This window comes from Euphorbia lathyris, chromosome 2, assembly GCF_963576675.1.
Source record: "Euphorbia lathyris chromosome 2, ddEupLath1.1, whole genome shotgun sequence".
NCBI lineage: Eukaryota > Viridiplantae > Streptophyta > Magnoliopsida > Malpighiales > Euphorbiaceae > Euphorbia > Euphorbia lathyris.
Genome location: NC_088911.1, coordinates 74,268,956 through 74,284,300, shown reverse-complemented (window position 1 = coordinate 74,284,300; position 15,345 = coordinate 74,268,956). Strand labels below are relative to the sequence as shown.

General features: G+C 39.8%; 2 protein-coding genes and 1 non-coding gene across 4 annotated transcripts; 2 read left to right on the top strand and 1 right to left on the bottom strand.

Moving 5' to 3' along the window:
- Positions 1–868: 868 nt before the first annotated feature.
- Positions 869–1,950, top strand: LOC136218608 (probable glutathione S-transferase). The gene is made up of 2 exons (XM_066005596.1): positions 869–1,246; positions 1,410–1,950. The coding sequence occupies exons 1-2, from the start codon at positions 932–934 to the stop codon at positions 1,752–1,754; spliced, it is 660 nt and encodes a 219-aa protein (XP_065861668.1). The 5' UTR covers positions 869–931; the 3' UTR covers positions 1,755–1,950.
- Positions 1,951–2,091: 141 nt separating this feature from the next.
- LOC136218607 (uncharacterized) lies at positions 2,092–14,979 on the top strand. Of its 2 annotated transcripts, none has more exons than XM_066005595.1 (2): positions 2,092–3,078; positions 4,040–14,979. In XM_066005595.1, the coding sequence occupies exon 2, from the start codon at positions 5,975–5,977 to the stop codon at positions 6,983–6,985; it is 1,011 nt and encodes a 336-aa protein (XP_065861667.1). In that variant the 5' UTR covers positions 2,092–3,078; positions 4,040–5,974; the 3' UTR covers positions 6,986–14,979. The 2 variants fall into 2 exon arrangements, with proteins under 2 accessions (XP_065861667.1, XP_065861666.1); XM_066005594.1 differs by having other exon boundaries at positions 2,092–3,939.
- LOC136221281 (small nucleolar RNA R71) lies at positions 5,864–5,970 on the bottom strand. Its single transcript, XR_010685055.1, has one exon. It is a non-coding gene; the product is annotated as a small nucleolar RNA R71 (small nucleolar RNA).
- Positions 14,980–15,345: the final 366 nt, after the last annotated feature.

Sequence of the window (15,345 nt, the reverse complement as noted above, 5' to 3'; positions counted from 1 at the left end):
GTGATTTAAAAATTTATAAACATATATCCAATATTACTATGTTTTATTAGTAAATGCAGTCCAAACTAACTAACAGTGTTAGAAAAAATCAAAAGATGAATTATTTTTATCTTTATATTTATTTATTTTATAAATTAACTTTTTTTTGAGGAAATAAATTAACTCTTTTATTTTCTAATTATCACAAACAAAAATAAAAAAAATAAATTCATCGTCTTCTTATTTGTTCGTATATCTTTTTAATAATATAATGCAAACATAAGTGATAAAAAAAAAAGGGGAAAGTTCAAATAAAACCATTGTGGTTTCACTAATTTTCAGATAAAGGACTGTGGTTTACTTTTTGTCAAAACGATGACTGAGGTTTCACACTTTTAATAATGCTATTAAAACTATCTTTAACGACCTGAAAATGAAAATTTTCAAGAATTAAAATTAAAGTTGTTCAATGTCATATTTTCTATGGAACTACATTTTCGATTTTAGAAAATCATTTTTTTTGGAACTTTCTCTCTCTAAACATTAACTTTCTCTCTATTTACCAAACGTCATCTAAATAATCTCGAAATAAAAAAGTTGAAGAATTAAAGTTGCTTAGAATATTATTAGTTCTTAAAATATGTCATTTTTGAAGTTGTTAAGGGTGATTTTAATAGTATCAATCGAAAAAGTCCTTATTTTACTAAAGTTGAAAACCTCAGTCCTCGTTTTGACAAAAAGTAAACCACAGTCCTTTATCTGAAAATTAGTGAAACCACAGGGTTTTATTTGAACTTTACCCAAAAAAAATTAAGAATCTCGTAACGCTTTTTCCCTTTTTATTTTTTATTTTTATTTGAATTGTATAAATAGGGGTAGGGCAGGCAGTTGTCGACCAAACTCTATCTACCCTCAGCAGCAGGCAGAGAACAGGAAGTTTAGCATATCGAAAATGGGAGATGAAGTGATACTTTTGGATTTCTGGCCAAGCCCTTTTGGTATGAGATTAAGAATAGCTTTGGCTGCAAAAGGAATCAAGCACGACTACAGAGATGAAGATTTGAGAAACAAGAGCCCTCTTCTTCTTCAGATGAACCCTGTCCACAAGAAGATTCCCGTTCTCATCCATAACGGAAAACCCATTTGCGAGTCTCTCATTGCTCTTCAGTATATTGACGAGGTCTGGAATCAAAACTCTCCTCTCCTCCCCTCTGACCCTTATCAGAGATCTCAGGCCAGATTCTGGGCTGATTTCGTCGACAAGAAGGTTTATCTCTTTCCTTTTCCCGATTTTATAGAAAAAGGAAATCAGATTTCAGATCTTATCTCTTTTTTCGAGGGTTATAGATGCACTTTTGGTGTTTAATTTATATATGAATGGATTCATACGTAATTGAGGAAATTGGATTCAATTACTCTGGAATTTGCAGATCTATGATGCAGGGAGGAAGACATGGTCTACAAAAGGAGAAGAGCTGGAGACATCAAAGAAAGAGTTGATTGAAGCACTGAAATTGATAGAAGGTGAGCTTGGAGAGAAAGCATACTTTGGAGGTGAGAATATTGGGTATATGGATGTAGTACTAGTACCCTACTATTCATGGTTTTATGCATATGAGACCTTTGGAAACTTCAGCATAGAATCAGAGTGCCCTAAATTGATTGCATGGGCTAAGAGATGTATGGAGAAGGAGTCTGTATCAAAATCTCTTCCTGATTCTCACAAAGTTTATGAATTTGTTCAAGTCCTCCGAAAGAAGTTTGGAGTTGAGTAGATCAAACCTTTCTATTCTGAATAACGAGTAGATGCACCCTTTGCCTCTGTATTTTCTTCTTCCATCTTTTTATCCCAATGTCATATTATCTTTTGTTTTCAAATTAATTATGTTTTTGTTTTTCACTTTGATGTTACACAAATATTAACAGCATATGTAATAGACTCCTTTATGAAACGTCCAAGTTAAATTTTTACGAGTGTCTCAAAATTTAATTCCAAGAGATTCTTAAATCCTCCTCAAATTATTACATTTTGTTCGTGGAAAAATGTTCGTATTTGTTTATTAAAAAAAAAGAAGTTAATGAAAAATTTTAAGTTATTTTTAAATCTTTTAAAACCGTGTTCTTTTTCTTTTTACTTTTTTAAAATAGTAGCTGATGTCAGACGAATATAAACTCGCCATGTGACACTTATAATATCAGAACTAGCATCCGGAAAAAGAGAAGATGTGGCATCATCATAACAAAACTGGTCAATATGACTTTGTATTGAAGACATTGGCTCGAGAAATCTCAAAGGACCCACTTAAGGATTCACTCGTTATAACAATCATGTACGATCTCATAAATCAAATACCTAGTGAGCTTAAAAGATATTAGACTCTGATATTCTAGTGCACGTTCACCTATCAACATGTGACACATAGCACGCCACACTCCTAAAGTCATAGCCGTTCGATGACAATATAAATAGAGTAAGCACAACTTAAGGTGCACTACTTAATTCATTCATTAAGTTTACATCTTAGCTCTGATTTACAGTTTTGTTCATCCTCAAGTCTTGCCTCAAACTGACTTGGGCACCAGAGTGAGTTAGCCGGACAACGATCCGTCTTTGACCTTGTTTCTGTCTATTGTAGGTTTCCAAGTGGACTTTCAGGATTCAACCACATCAAATTGGTGCGGTGAATATGGAACAAACACATCAATGACTCGCTTAAATAGTTCCATCCAACTTCCATCCTCTAGTGCACTCCATACGTTCGGAATCCAGATCACGATGGAAGAATCACGACGACAATTTCAGGTCGATCACGATCTGACTTTGGAAATGGTGGAGGATACTGAGACTCTAGATGCTCAACAACAAAGACTCTTAGTGCAATCTCTCGACGACTGGTTAAAAACTTGGGATCTTTCCACGACGTCGTTAGTGTTATGCGACAAGAACATGTCATCCAAATAGTTAAGGTTAAAGAAAAGCTCGAGATAACGGAATAAACTATCAAGTACATGAATAAACCTGAGAATACCAAATGCTCAACCAGACACCATACTGTGCAAAGATGTCATTGTCAATGAGAAGGATCACTAAGAGATCGGGTAAGGAATTCATCCGTCTAATCGAGGGGAAAAAAGACTCTTTAATAAGATGTCGTAGATCTCGAACACCCTATGCACGAAAGCAAAGAATGCCAACGACTAGTCCCCCCGAAAGATCAACCCGTGTAAGAGAAGAAAAGTGACCCTCCTCGAAGAGGAGGACCTTGAATCCAAAATGTAGAAGATTCTGACATAGATTCACCGAGTCTCGATCTGTTAGCTAGGAAAGGGTAGTTGAGCCCAAGACTCGTGATCAATGGGTGCCTAAGAAAAGGAACCTTCTAGTAAAAGGTGAGGATTTTGAGGCCAAGTTCGAGGCAGTCCAAAAAGAATTGAATAAACTCAAAAACACAATCATTGAAGCAGGGATCGACTCGAAGCATCCTGACATAACAGAGGTAGAAATGCCACTTGTGCATGAAGATTATGACTGGGCTCATGCCACGAGGGTTCAAATATTTGATGCTAAAAGAGTATGATGGGACAACAGACCCTATTACTCATATCAAAAACTTTAGGCAGACTATGTACCACGACAACAAACGATGTGTTGTGTTGCTTATTCTGCATTACACTAAAGGGTGTTGCTTTCTACTCGTATAGGTAGATAAGCCTTGAAATGATCACCAGCTTCAAGTAGGTGTCAGGGGTCTTCGTTGACCACTTCATAACGTCCATCCTTGGGAGCATGATACTCTGGATCCATGGGCGCCCAAGGAAAGGAACCTCCCGATAAAAGGTGAGGATTTTGAGGCCAAGTTCGAGGCAATCCAAAAATGGGTAGAGTAGATCAACAATCCCCCTAAACGCTGCCAGAGATAAAGTCCTATACTGGGTAGAGAATAACATGGTATATGTTAGGTATGAAAATGACTATAATAAAACATACTATTTGTGATAATTTCGGGGTGTTTTTGGCGTAAGATTACTTAAAAGAAGGACTAATGAGTGTTTTATGCAGATTTAGAAAGATAAAGTCAAAAAGGCTGTCACACAGCCTGTTTTGCAACAACTAAGAGGAGGAGTGCAACCTTTGATCCAACGGTTAACGCTGCGTACCTGATGACGGACAACGACTGTACAAGCGGGCAGGAGAGGGCAGAAACAGGCGGCAGAAAGCAACATGATGACATGACCAATCGACCCTTGAGTGTTCAAGGGTCAAAACATTTTAACCACTTTTAGCAAATCCCCAAATCTCTTGAACAATCTTTCTAGTTTTGTAATATTTTACTTTGTTTTGTGTACGGGTAATCTTTTTCCCTCCTATTTATACCGATAGTGGAGGGAAAGTAGATATACTTGTTGGGAAGAAAATAGATAATTTTTGTGAAGCAACTTTAGAGAGAGAAGCTCTCTAAGAAACATTATGACTCCTTCCATGGAGTTCTGTATATTTGACTTAGGTTGTTCACTCTTTAGTATGAGTGAGTAGTCGTTTTGAGCGGGCTCGGCCAGTTAGGGCCGGTTATGTAAGTCTTCTATTTTCTTATTTATGAATGAATGATGATATATTATGTTGTGTTTGATAAAGTTTTCACTCCATTGCTACATGCATGTATCTTAGTGTTAGATGAATGATAGGGAACTCCTTTCATCTTCACGGAACCTTTTATCAAACGTCCAAACCTCGACACAGGAATGTTAGGGGGGTGTAATCAAGGGTTTTCTTAACAGAAATGTTGTTTCGCTCATAATGCAAGAAAGAACCAACATTAAGGACGCTTAACGTTGTAGTACATCTTAGAATCTTAAGAACACACGAGAGTTGACTTAAGTGAGCCCTAAAGTAGAGATCTTGACTTCACTTTATGTCATTCATGAATAAATAGGATGTTTAGAGACTGAAAGTAACCTGTTCCACTGTGGCATGACCTGTTCTATCTTTTTATCATTATCAAAAAAACTCATTTTTATTACACTGAACCGTTTAAATAGTATTGTTGTTATAACATCACAACACTTCTCAACTAAAGAAAATCACACACCACGAACACCCTGTTCTGCAAGGTTTTTCTAGTAAAATTTGATCATCAATCCCTGTGGACTTATCATTTTATTACTTGTATCTAGTGCACTTGCTAGAGTCTGTTTAGAGGATAACAAGTTTTTGGCGCCGTTGCCGGGGATTGAAAGCAACAAAGTTTATCTGAAAATTTCTGTGAAACAGGGCGTTTTTAATCTGTTTGTTACGTAGTGCAGCCAGAAGCAGTTTTTCTTACTGTCTATGCGCAGAGCTGGACCACCGGTTTTTCCTATCGATCTTGAGTTAGAAAGAACGTGTAGACGAAACCAAGCGGGAGCTCGACGAGCAAGACAAAGAGAGAGACAAAGAGAAAGAAGGATGGCTGGAAGAATACCAGAACAACCAGTTTAACCCAATCAAGAAGAAGGTGAAAATAACAATCCTCCAGTCATGAGAATCAGAGATTACTCCAGACCTACCACGGAAGGACACTCGTCGTGTATTGTGTTGCCTAACGAAGGGAACAACATGTTTGAAGTAAAAGCATCCATGATACAGATGTTGCAAGCAGCCGTGCAATTCAATGGATATCAGTCGGAAGATCCAAACATACATATCCAGGAGTTTATTACACTATGCAACACTTTTCGATCAAACAGAGGAGTTTCCGATGACGTGATAAGGCTGAAGTTGTTTCCTTTTTCTCTCAAAGATAAAGCAAAGAACTGGCTAAATAACCTACAACCAGGACCCATCGCAACATGGCAGGACATGGCCAGTGCTTTTCTGATGAAATACTTTCCACCTAGACAGGCTATCAAACTCAGAAATGAGGTGTCCCGTTTCGTACAAGAAGAGGATGAATCGTTGGCCGAAGCATAGGAAAGGTACAAAGAGTTGTTACGAAGGGTACCAAATCATGGCATCCCCATGTGGATGCAAGTACAGAATTTTTACAATGGAGTCACCAACACGTACAAAATCCAGATTGGATCCATTGCGAATGGTAACCCCGAGGATCTTGAACCACAAGCCTTGTACGACCTCATTGAGAAAGTTGTAAGCACAAGTTATAATTGGCACTCAGCTAGGAGTGAAGGGAAAATAACGGCAGATAGTGACGTGGTTTTCAAGCTGACCACTCAGGTGGAACAGCTTGTCAGGCAGCTCAGCAAGATTAATGTCTCATCCATTCATAATGAACCACCATTTAATGATGTCTGTGATTTTTGTGGAGGGCCTCACTTCAACATCAACTGCCCTGGAGTTAAGCAAGGCAAAGGTGAGCAGGAACAGTGTGATTATGCTGGATACAATCAAAGGAACCCACCAAATCCTTATTCAAATACATACAATCCAGCCACAAGAAATCATCCGAATTTCGGATGGACTGGACAGCGAAACCAGCAGGAGCAACCCAGATACCAGCAGCAACAAGGAGGACACTATCAGAGGCAGCCTCAACAGCACTACAAACAACCTGTTCACCCGATAAAGGACGTAGAACAGGACATGAAGACCATGATGATGCAATTTATGAAGCAGACACAGGCTTCCATCAAAAATTTGGAGACACAAGTTCATCACCTGGCTGATTCCTCATCAAAAGGAAAAGGGGTGATGCCAAGTAATACCGAACCAAACCCTAAGGGAGATGTCATGGCTATCACTCTACGATCTGGTAAGGAAACTAATCCTCCTTTGATGACTAATAAAAGTGCTGAGTGTGTAGGTAGGTCCAGACTTGCTGAGAAGGAAAAGGAACAGACTGTTCTTGACCAGGAGAAGCCAACCGAGACAGATCTCACATCTGACAATAATCAGGAGGAACCAGGAAAGAAGTACTATCCACCCCCTCCCTATGTACCACCTGTACCATATCCGGCGAGGCTCGTAAACAAAAAGCTTGAAGAGCAAAATTCAAAGTGTTGGACACCTTGAGGAAGTTGCATATCAACATCCCCTTTGTGGAAGCACTTGCTCAGATGCCCACATATGCAAAGTTTTTGAAGGATATCATGTCCAATAAGAAGAAATTGGAAAACATATCAATGATCTAGCTGAACAGAGACTGTTCGTCCATACTCCAGAACAAGCAGCAGCTTCCTAAAAAGCTGAAGGATCCAGGGAGTTTTTCGATTCCATGTTCTATTGGCAAGTTAAATATTGATAATGCATTATGTGACCTAGGAGCAAGTATAAATCTGATGTAATATTCTGTGTATGTTAAGCTAGGGTTAGGTGAGCCACAACCCACTAGGATATCAATCCAATTGGCAGATACATCTGTATGCTATCCTAGGGAAGTTGTGGAGGATGTGTTAGTTAAGGTAGGAAAGTTCATACTGCCTGTTGATTTCATAATAATGGACATAGATGAGGATTTGCATGTTCCCATTATTCTGGGAAGACTGTTCTTAGCAACAGGTAAAGCATTGATTGATGTAGGAGAAGGGAAATTATTTTTTAGAATCAATGGGGAGGAAATCATTTTTAAGATGAATGAAGCTATGAGACAAGCTAACACTAGTGATGACACATGTTATTTTTTAGATAATTTCCAAAGTCTATCTGATTCGCAGGATAGGGACAGGACACATTGGAGGCACTCTTGGGAGAAGAGGTTAATCTCTGTGAAGGAACAGGTTGTTCCATCGAGACAGAAGCTTCATCAATCCCTCCCGATCCAACTGTTCCCACTCATCAAGAACCTCCAGAAATACCCATTGTGCCTTTATCTAAACCTGAACTGAAACCTTTGCCATCACATCTTGAATATGCTTTCCTTGAACCACCAAGCGGAAGCCCGGTGATTATATCTTCCAAATTAACCCTTGATCAGAAAGCTCAGCTCATGGAGGTATTTGCGAAGAAACAAGGATGCAATGGCTTGAAAGATGGATGATATTAAGGGAATCAGCCCGGCGGTGTGTGTGCATCATATTCTAATGGAAAAAGACCACAAGCCGTGTGTTCAACCACAGAGAAGGCTGAACCCGCACATGAAGGAGGTTGTGAGGAAAGAAGTAATCAAGTTATTAGATGCAGGAATCATTTATCCCATTTCTGACAGTATCTGAACAAGCCATGTGCATGTAGTTCCGAAGAAAGGGGGTACTACGGTTGTTCTGAATGAGAAAAACGAACTGGTCCCCACAAGAACCATAACTGGATGGAGAGTATGCGTGGACTACCGAAAGGTCAACGAGGCAATAAGGAAAGACCATTTTCCTTTGCAATTCATTGACCAGAGCTGGAACGATTGACGGGCTATGCGTTTTACTGTTTCCTTGATGGGTATTCAGGGTACAATCAGATTGCTATCCATTCTGAAGATCAAGAGAAAACAACCTTTACTTGCCCCTATGGGACTTATGCTTTCAGACGCATGCCTTTTGGGTTGTGCAATGCCCCTGCTACATTTTAGAGGTGCATGATGTCTATATTTCATGATGTGGTGGAGCAAACTGTGGAAATCTTCACGGATGATTTCTCAGTATATGGAAACTCATTTGGAAGCTGTCTGAACAACCCGGAGGCCATGTTAGTACAATGTAGAGAGACAAACTTAGTTCTAAACTGGGAAAAGTGCCATTTCATGGTCACGGGAGGAATTGTGCTCGGACATCAGATCTCAGAACAGGGAATGGAGGTTGACAAAGCAAAGGTGGAAGTGATAGAGAAGCTGGCTGTTCCTGCTAATGTCAAAGATGTTAGAAGTTTCCCTTGGCACGCGGGATTCTACCGAAGATTCATAAAAGACTTCTCAAAGATAACATTACCACTATCAGCTCTGTTACATAAAGATGTGGATTTTACTTTTGGAACAGACTGTGTAAAGGCATTTGAGATTCTAAAAGGCAAACTGATCAATTCACCCATTCTAGCCGCACCAAATTGGGAATTGCCATTTGAAATGATGTGTGATGCTAGCGACATATGCGTAAGAGCTGTTCTTGGGCAGAGAATTGAGAAGAAGTTTCGACCGATCTATTATGCAAGCAAAACAATGAACGAGGATCAGCAAAACTATACCACAACAGAGAAGGAGCTTCTTGCAGTGGTGTATGCTTTTGACAAATTCCGTCCATACTTGGTTTTGTAAAAAGTAGTGGTCTACACAGACCACGCTGCCTTGCGCTACCTGTTTGCAAAGAAAGATGCTAAGCCGAGGCTGATTCGGTGGTTGCTCTTGCTCCAAGAGTTTGACCTCGAGATCAAGGACAAAAAAGGAACAGAAAACGTAGTTGCTGATCATCTCTCCAGAATTTCTCATACCAGTAGCCAGGAACATCATGAAATCTTGGAGAATTTCCCTGATGAGCATTTGTATTCTCTACAACTTACACCATGGTTTGCTGACATTGCCAATTATCTTGCTAGTTCAATTAAACCTCACAGCTTGTCCACCAACCAAAAGAAGAAGTTCTATGCAGAAATCAAATACTATTTTTGGGAAGAACCATATCTTTTCAGGTTGTGTGCAGATCAGATCATAAGAAGATGCATCACCCAAGAGGAAGGACATGTTGTTCTAAGACATTACCACGATAGAGAAGCAGGTGGGCATCACGGTGCAAGTAGAACAGCCGCGAAGGTGCTCTAATCAGGTTTTTTCTGGTCAACCATCTTCAGGGATGCTCATATGTTCGTAAGTACTTATAATGAGTGCCAGAGAACAGGTAATATCTCGGTAAGGAATGCCATGCCCCTTAATAACATTGTTATATGTGAAATATTTGACATATGGGGCATAGACTTCATGGGACTCTTCCCTACGTCTTTTGGTAATAAGTATATATTGGTTGCAGTAGACTATGTAAGCAAGTGGGTTGAAGCAATAGCTAGTCCCACTAATGATGCCCGTGTGGTCGTCAAATTCCTAAAAATGTTGTTTGCCCGATTTGGTGTCCCACGAGCTATCATTAGTGACCAAGGAACCCATTTCTGTAATGCTCAATTTGAAAAGTTGATGGGAAAGCTTGGAGTCACTCACAGAATTGCCACACCTTACCACCCACAACCTAGTGGGTAGGTGGAGATCTCCAATAGAGAGATCAAAAGAATCTTGGAGAAAACAGTGGGCAATTCTAGGAGGACTGGGCAAACAAGCTTGACAATGCTTTATGGGCCTATAGAATTGCATACAAGACACCAATTGGAATGTCCCCATTTAGGCTGTTATATGGAAAGTCTCGTCATCTTCCAGTAAAGATAGAGCATAGGGCCTTCTGGGCACTAACCTTTCTAAATTTTGAGAAACAGGTTGTAGGTGAACAGAGAAAGTTGCAACTGTGCGAAATGGAGGAATTCAGGCTGTTTTCCTACGAGAACGCTATGGACTATAAGGAAAAGATGAAGAGATGGAACGACAAGAAAATACAGGAGAAAGTCTTTCGAGAAGGACATAGAGTCCTCTTGTACAACTCGAGGCTCAGACTTATTCCTAGGAAGCTGAAGTCCAGATGGTCGGGACCTTACACAGTAAACAAGGTGTTCTACCATGGGGCTGTAGAAATTATCAAAGACGGTCATGAACCTTTCAAAGTAAATGGACAACGATTGAAACCATATCTTGAGAATGATACAAAGGGGGCAATTGACACTGTCCATTTCCAGGATCCTTCAAGCCATTAGCATCAGGAACAGGGTGTTCGCTGCAAACACCAATTGCAGCAAGCGATAGGGAGTAACCTTACACTTTTGTACCTTAGTTTAATTTTTGTCAAAATTTTAGGTAGGATTGCTTAATCAAGTTAAATTAATTCTGTGTTGCCATGCGGGTCCGTAAAATAACAATTTAATCTTCCCTGTTTAATTACGAGCAAAAAGATAAACTTTTATCCTTCATGTAGGAAGAAGTTTTAAATTTTACTCGTAAGAAAAAGGGGGAGAAAGCTCTTAGGGGGGAAAATATATTGGCCAAATGTTCAAATGACAAATCTTTAGGATAAGGAGGCCGTCCCATCACACTGTTTTAGGGTTACTTTTTGTACTTAGCCTGCACAACTCTCTCGATAAATTCGAAGTAGGTAGAGTGTAGTTAATTTCAAAAAAAGTAACCGTTTGCTCCCCTCCCTAAACGTCCTTTCATCCTTCCGCGACTGTTGCCACACCAACTCGTACAGGTGGCGTTAAGAGAAACGTCGTAATTATGACGGTTCTGGCAACTGGCCGTTTCAAACTTTTTCTACTTAAAGGACGAAGGGTGTATTGGGGACCCTAGTAAACATTTTCTTATTTTTCTCTCTCACACACTGTTCCCCATATCTCTCCAGATAACCATTTTGGGTGTAGCTATTTAGTCTCATTAACAGGATGAGGACTCGCGGTTCTGGAAAGCAAGTAAAAATAGATAGGGCGAAGAAGGACAAAGCGAAAGGCAAAATGGTGGGCACAAGCACAGTGGCTTTTGTACCAGATGAAAAATTGGTGAAGAAATTATCACAGTTCAAAGACGCCAATGTGCAGCAGTATTATGAGGATTTGACCCAACTGGAGTTCCGACCAGTGAGAACGATCTGCTGGGAGATTTTGAAAAAGCTTAAACTTGCGGGGCGTGTTAAGGAGCGCATGCAAGCAGGCCACTTTAGCTGTTTCTTTGAGATGAAGGAGCCCGCTTACAGGGAACTCACACTGGAGTTTCTGGCTACATTTAAACATGACCCGGAGATCATTGACCCTAAAGAGGAGGGGAAATTTAGTTTCCGACTCATGACCCACACCCAGCGGCCGTCTATGAACACCTTCAACCACCTGCTCGGTGCCACGGACGATGATGACTTGGAATCGGAAGGATACAAGGGAGCTTTCATCGAAACCCCAGATGACTTCGACCTAACGATTTTCTAGCATTCTATCTCGGGCCAGCCAAGTTATGATGGAAGTGCCTCTAAGGCGTCTAACATCGAGGACTACACCCTCCATTATCTGCACAAACTGGTGTCCGGAACCATCTTTGCACGAGAAAACCAAGCAACCATCCCCAACGCAGACCTTACTGCTCTATGGAGCATGATAATTGGGCGCATGATGAATCTAGGGTTCTGGTTTGGGTACTATGTTAGTGCTTTTGGGCGGAAGAACTCTTCCCTAATATGTTGTGGCAGCATTGTGACGCGCATAGCGGAAGCAATAGGGGTCTTCAAACCTGAAGACCGAAACAGGATGACGATGGTGAACCACCCGGATCAAATTGATTTGAGAAGCCTACAAATCATGCTCTTCGGGAAGATGGTTAATGGAAAGTGGGTGTGGATGTCGGATTTCGTTGAGGCAAAGAGGGTTGAGAGCAAGAAAAGGAAAAATGAGCATGTTGTATCAGTGTCGTCAGAATCTGAGAAGGTGGAACAGGCCAGGGATTTGGGCTTCTACCGAAAGTGCTCAAAGCTATCCAACGAAGATATTCTCTCCCAGTTGAACGCTTTGTTTGCGTAGACCAAAGCCAACCACGACTAGATACACGCGCTGGAACATAAAAATGCCCACCTACAAGGCGAGGTCGATATGCTAAAGCACATCTGTGTGGAAGAAGAGCAAGGGCGGGAGAGTCCCTCTGGTGCCTCAATAAAAAGTCCGGTAAGAACAAAACCTGAGATCAACAATGTCGCAGCCTCCTCGAAAGGGGATGGCGTTGTTCCTGCCAAGGATAGAGAGGTTGATTCCTCTCTTTCCCCGCTTGTCTGAACATTCCATATGTCGCATGTCCAAGCATCTGGTAACACTTATAACCCTTCTTGTCATTTGTTTAAACTCCTCCGATATCATGTTATGCTTTTTCCTATGCTTCCTAGTATTAACATTGGGGACAATGTTCGATTCTAATTTAGGGGTGGGAAAATTACAATAATGATCGCAATATCTGTATGCATAACATGATAAAAGATTGAACAAGTTGTTATTGTAGTATGTTCTGAATAATAACTTAGCCCCTGTGACCTCTTGGCATGTAAAAATGTAACATTTTTGTCTATCCTCAGTAAATAGTTATTGTTTTGTGTTCGTTCCATCCTGTGAACAACTAGTTCTTCGTTTGTTTAGACCCTGCAGTAATTCCTGAGTAAACGTTTTGTGCATGTATGTTTGAAATGTGTGGTGAAAGCCTGGTGATAATTTTTAATTCTCGAGCTTTGACATTCCAAATTTTTTTTTAAGTTTTAAATCAACATTCACTTGAGGGACCTTTTGCCCTAATGCATGAAAACCCCAAAATAGTGAGAACTTGAGCCTACAAGTGCATGTAAATGCATCGATGCTTTGAAGAGTGGGCTAGTACTTATTGTCTTTAGGGAGAATTTGCTTTGGTAAGCCATGTCGAAATGGAAAAATTTCGGACAAGCATTGAATGATAAAGGCACTTAGGCACCCAACTCAACCGATAAAAGACATACCTTGTGCATTGCACCCACATATTAGGATAAACCATTTGAGCTTGCCTTTTATTTCGTTAACTTAGCCTTTAAATAACCACATTCCCATCACTTTGATCCTAAAGAACCGTGAATTTGCCTCATGCAAGCTGTGTTGATTGAAAATGTAACTGGCGGAGGAAACTCGCGCACACATTGAGATAAAATATTTAATAAGGTATAATGATCAAGAGGAAAACAATATGACGAATCATTAAAGATACCTCCAAATTCATGGCACACAATCACATTGTATGCCCAAATTTTGAGATTGGTTGTTTAGTGGTAGGCGTTAATGAGGAAATTGGGTAAATCATCTGTTAAACAAGTTATGCAGAGTTGTATGTTAAAAACCAAGGTATTTGTGTAAAGTGCATGAGGTCAGAATTCTTACACATAAAAAGCCATTCACGTCCACACCTCTACCTTAACCATACATTACAACCCATAAAGACCTTTGGATTTGCTTGAATTTTTTTGATCCATAGAAATAGGACCAATAAGCAAATTCGCACCCTATAGGTATACTTACTGAGCTGAGGAGAGAAGTTGCATTCCCTTCCTTATGGCTAAAATGGATCATTCGAGAGTGACTGAAACATCCCTTCCTTAGTGAGGCATTTCGGGTGAACAGGTTGTTCAAATGAAAGTTGAGTTAAACCTTTAAGCTTTGAGGAATTTCTTGAGTTAGGGATACATGAGTTAAATCGGGCATAACCACATTTTTTATCATGGCAAGCACATATCTAATTATATTCTTCTGAGTGTCATTTTCTGCTCCTTCTAAATAGTCTGTTGTAATCTCTTTTCCTGCTTTTTCTGTAAATTCGTCAAAATCTGTCTTCTGTATTCTTTCATACCTAAATTCTTCCAGTAAGTTGTTATGCTTTCTATTTTTGTTTACTTGAGGACAAGCCAAGATTTAGTTTGGGGGTATTTGTTAGGCATGAAAATGACTACAATAAAACATACTATTTGTGATAATTTCGGGGTGTTTTTGGCGTAAGATTACTTAAAAGAAGGACTAATGAGTGTTTTATGCAGATTTAGAAAGATAAAGTCAAAAAGGCTGTCACACAGCCTGTTTTGCAACAACCAAGAGGAGGAGTGCAACCTTTGATCCAACGGTTAACGCTGCGTACCTGATGACGGACAACGACTGTACAAGCGGGCAGGAGAGGGCAGAAACAGGCGACAGAAAGCAACATGATGACATGACCAATCGACCCTTGAGTGTTCAAGGGTCAAAACATTTTAACCACTTTTAGCAAATCCCCAAATCTCTTGACCAATCTTTCTAGTTTTGTAATATTTTACTTTGTTTTGTGTATGGGTAATCTTTTTCCCTCCTATTTATACCGATAGTGGAGGGAAAGTAGATATACTTGTTGGGACGAAAATAGATAATTTTTGTGGAGCAACTTTAGAGAGAGAAGCTCTCTAAGAAACATTATGACTCCTTCCATGGAGTTATGTATATTTGACTTAGGTTGTTCACTCTTTAGCATGAGTGAGTAGTCGTTTTGAGCGGGCTCGGCCAGTTAGGGCCGGTTATGTAAGTCTTCTATTTTCTTATTTATGAATGAATGATGATATATTATGTTGTGTTTGATATACATGCATGTATCTTAGTGTTAGATGAATGATAGGAAACTCCTTTTATCTTCACGGAACCTTTTATCAAACGTCCAAACCTCGACACAGGAATGTTAGGGGGGTGTAATCAAGGGTTTTCTTAACAGAAATGTTGTTTCGCTCGTAATGCAAGAAAGAACCAACATTAAGGACGCTTAACGTTGTAGTACATCTTAGAATCTTAAGAACACACGAGAGTTGACTTAAGTGAGCCCTAAAGTAGAGATCCTGACTTCACTTTATGTCATTCATGAATAA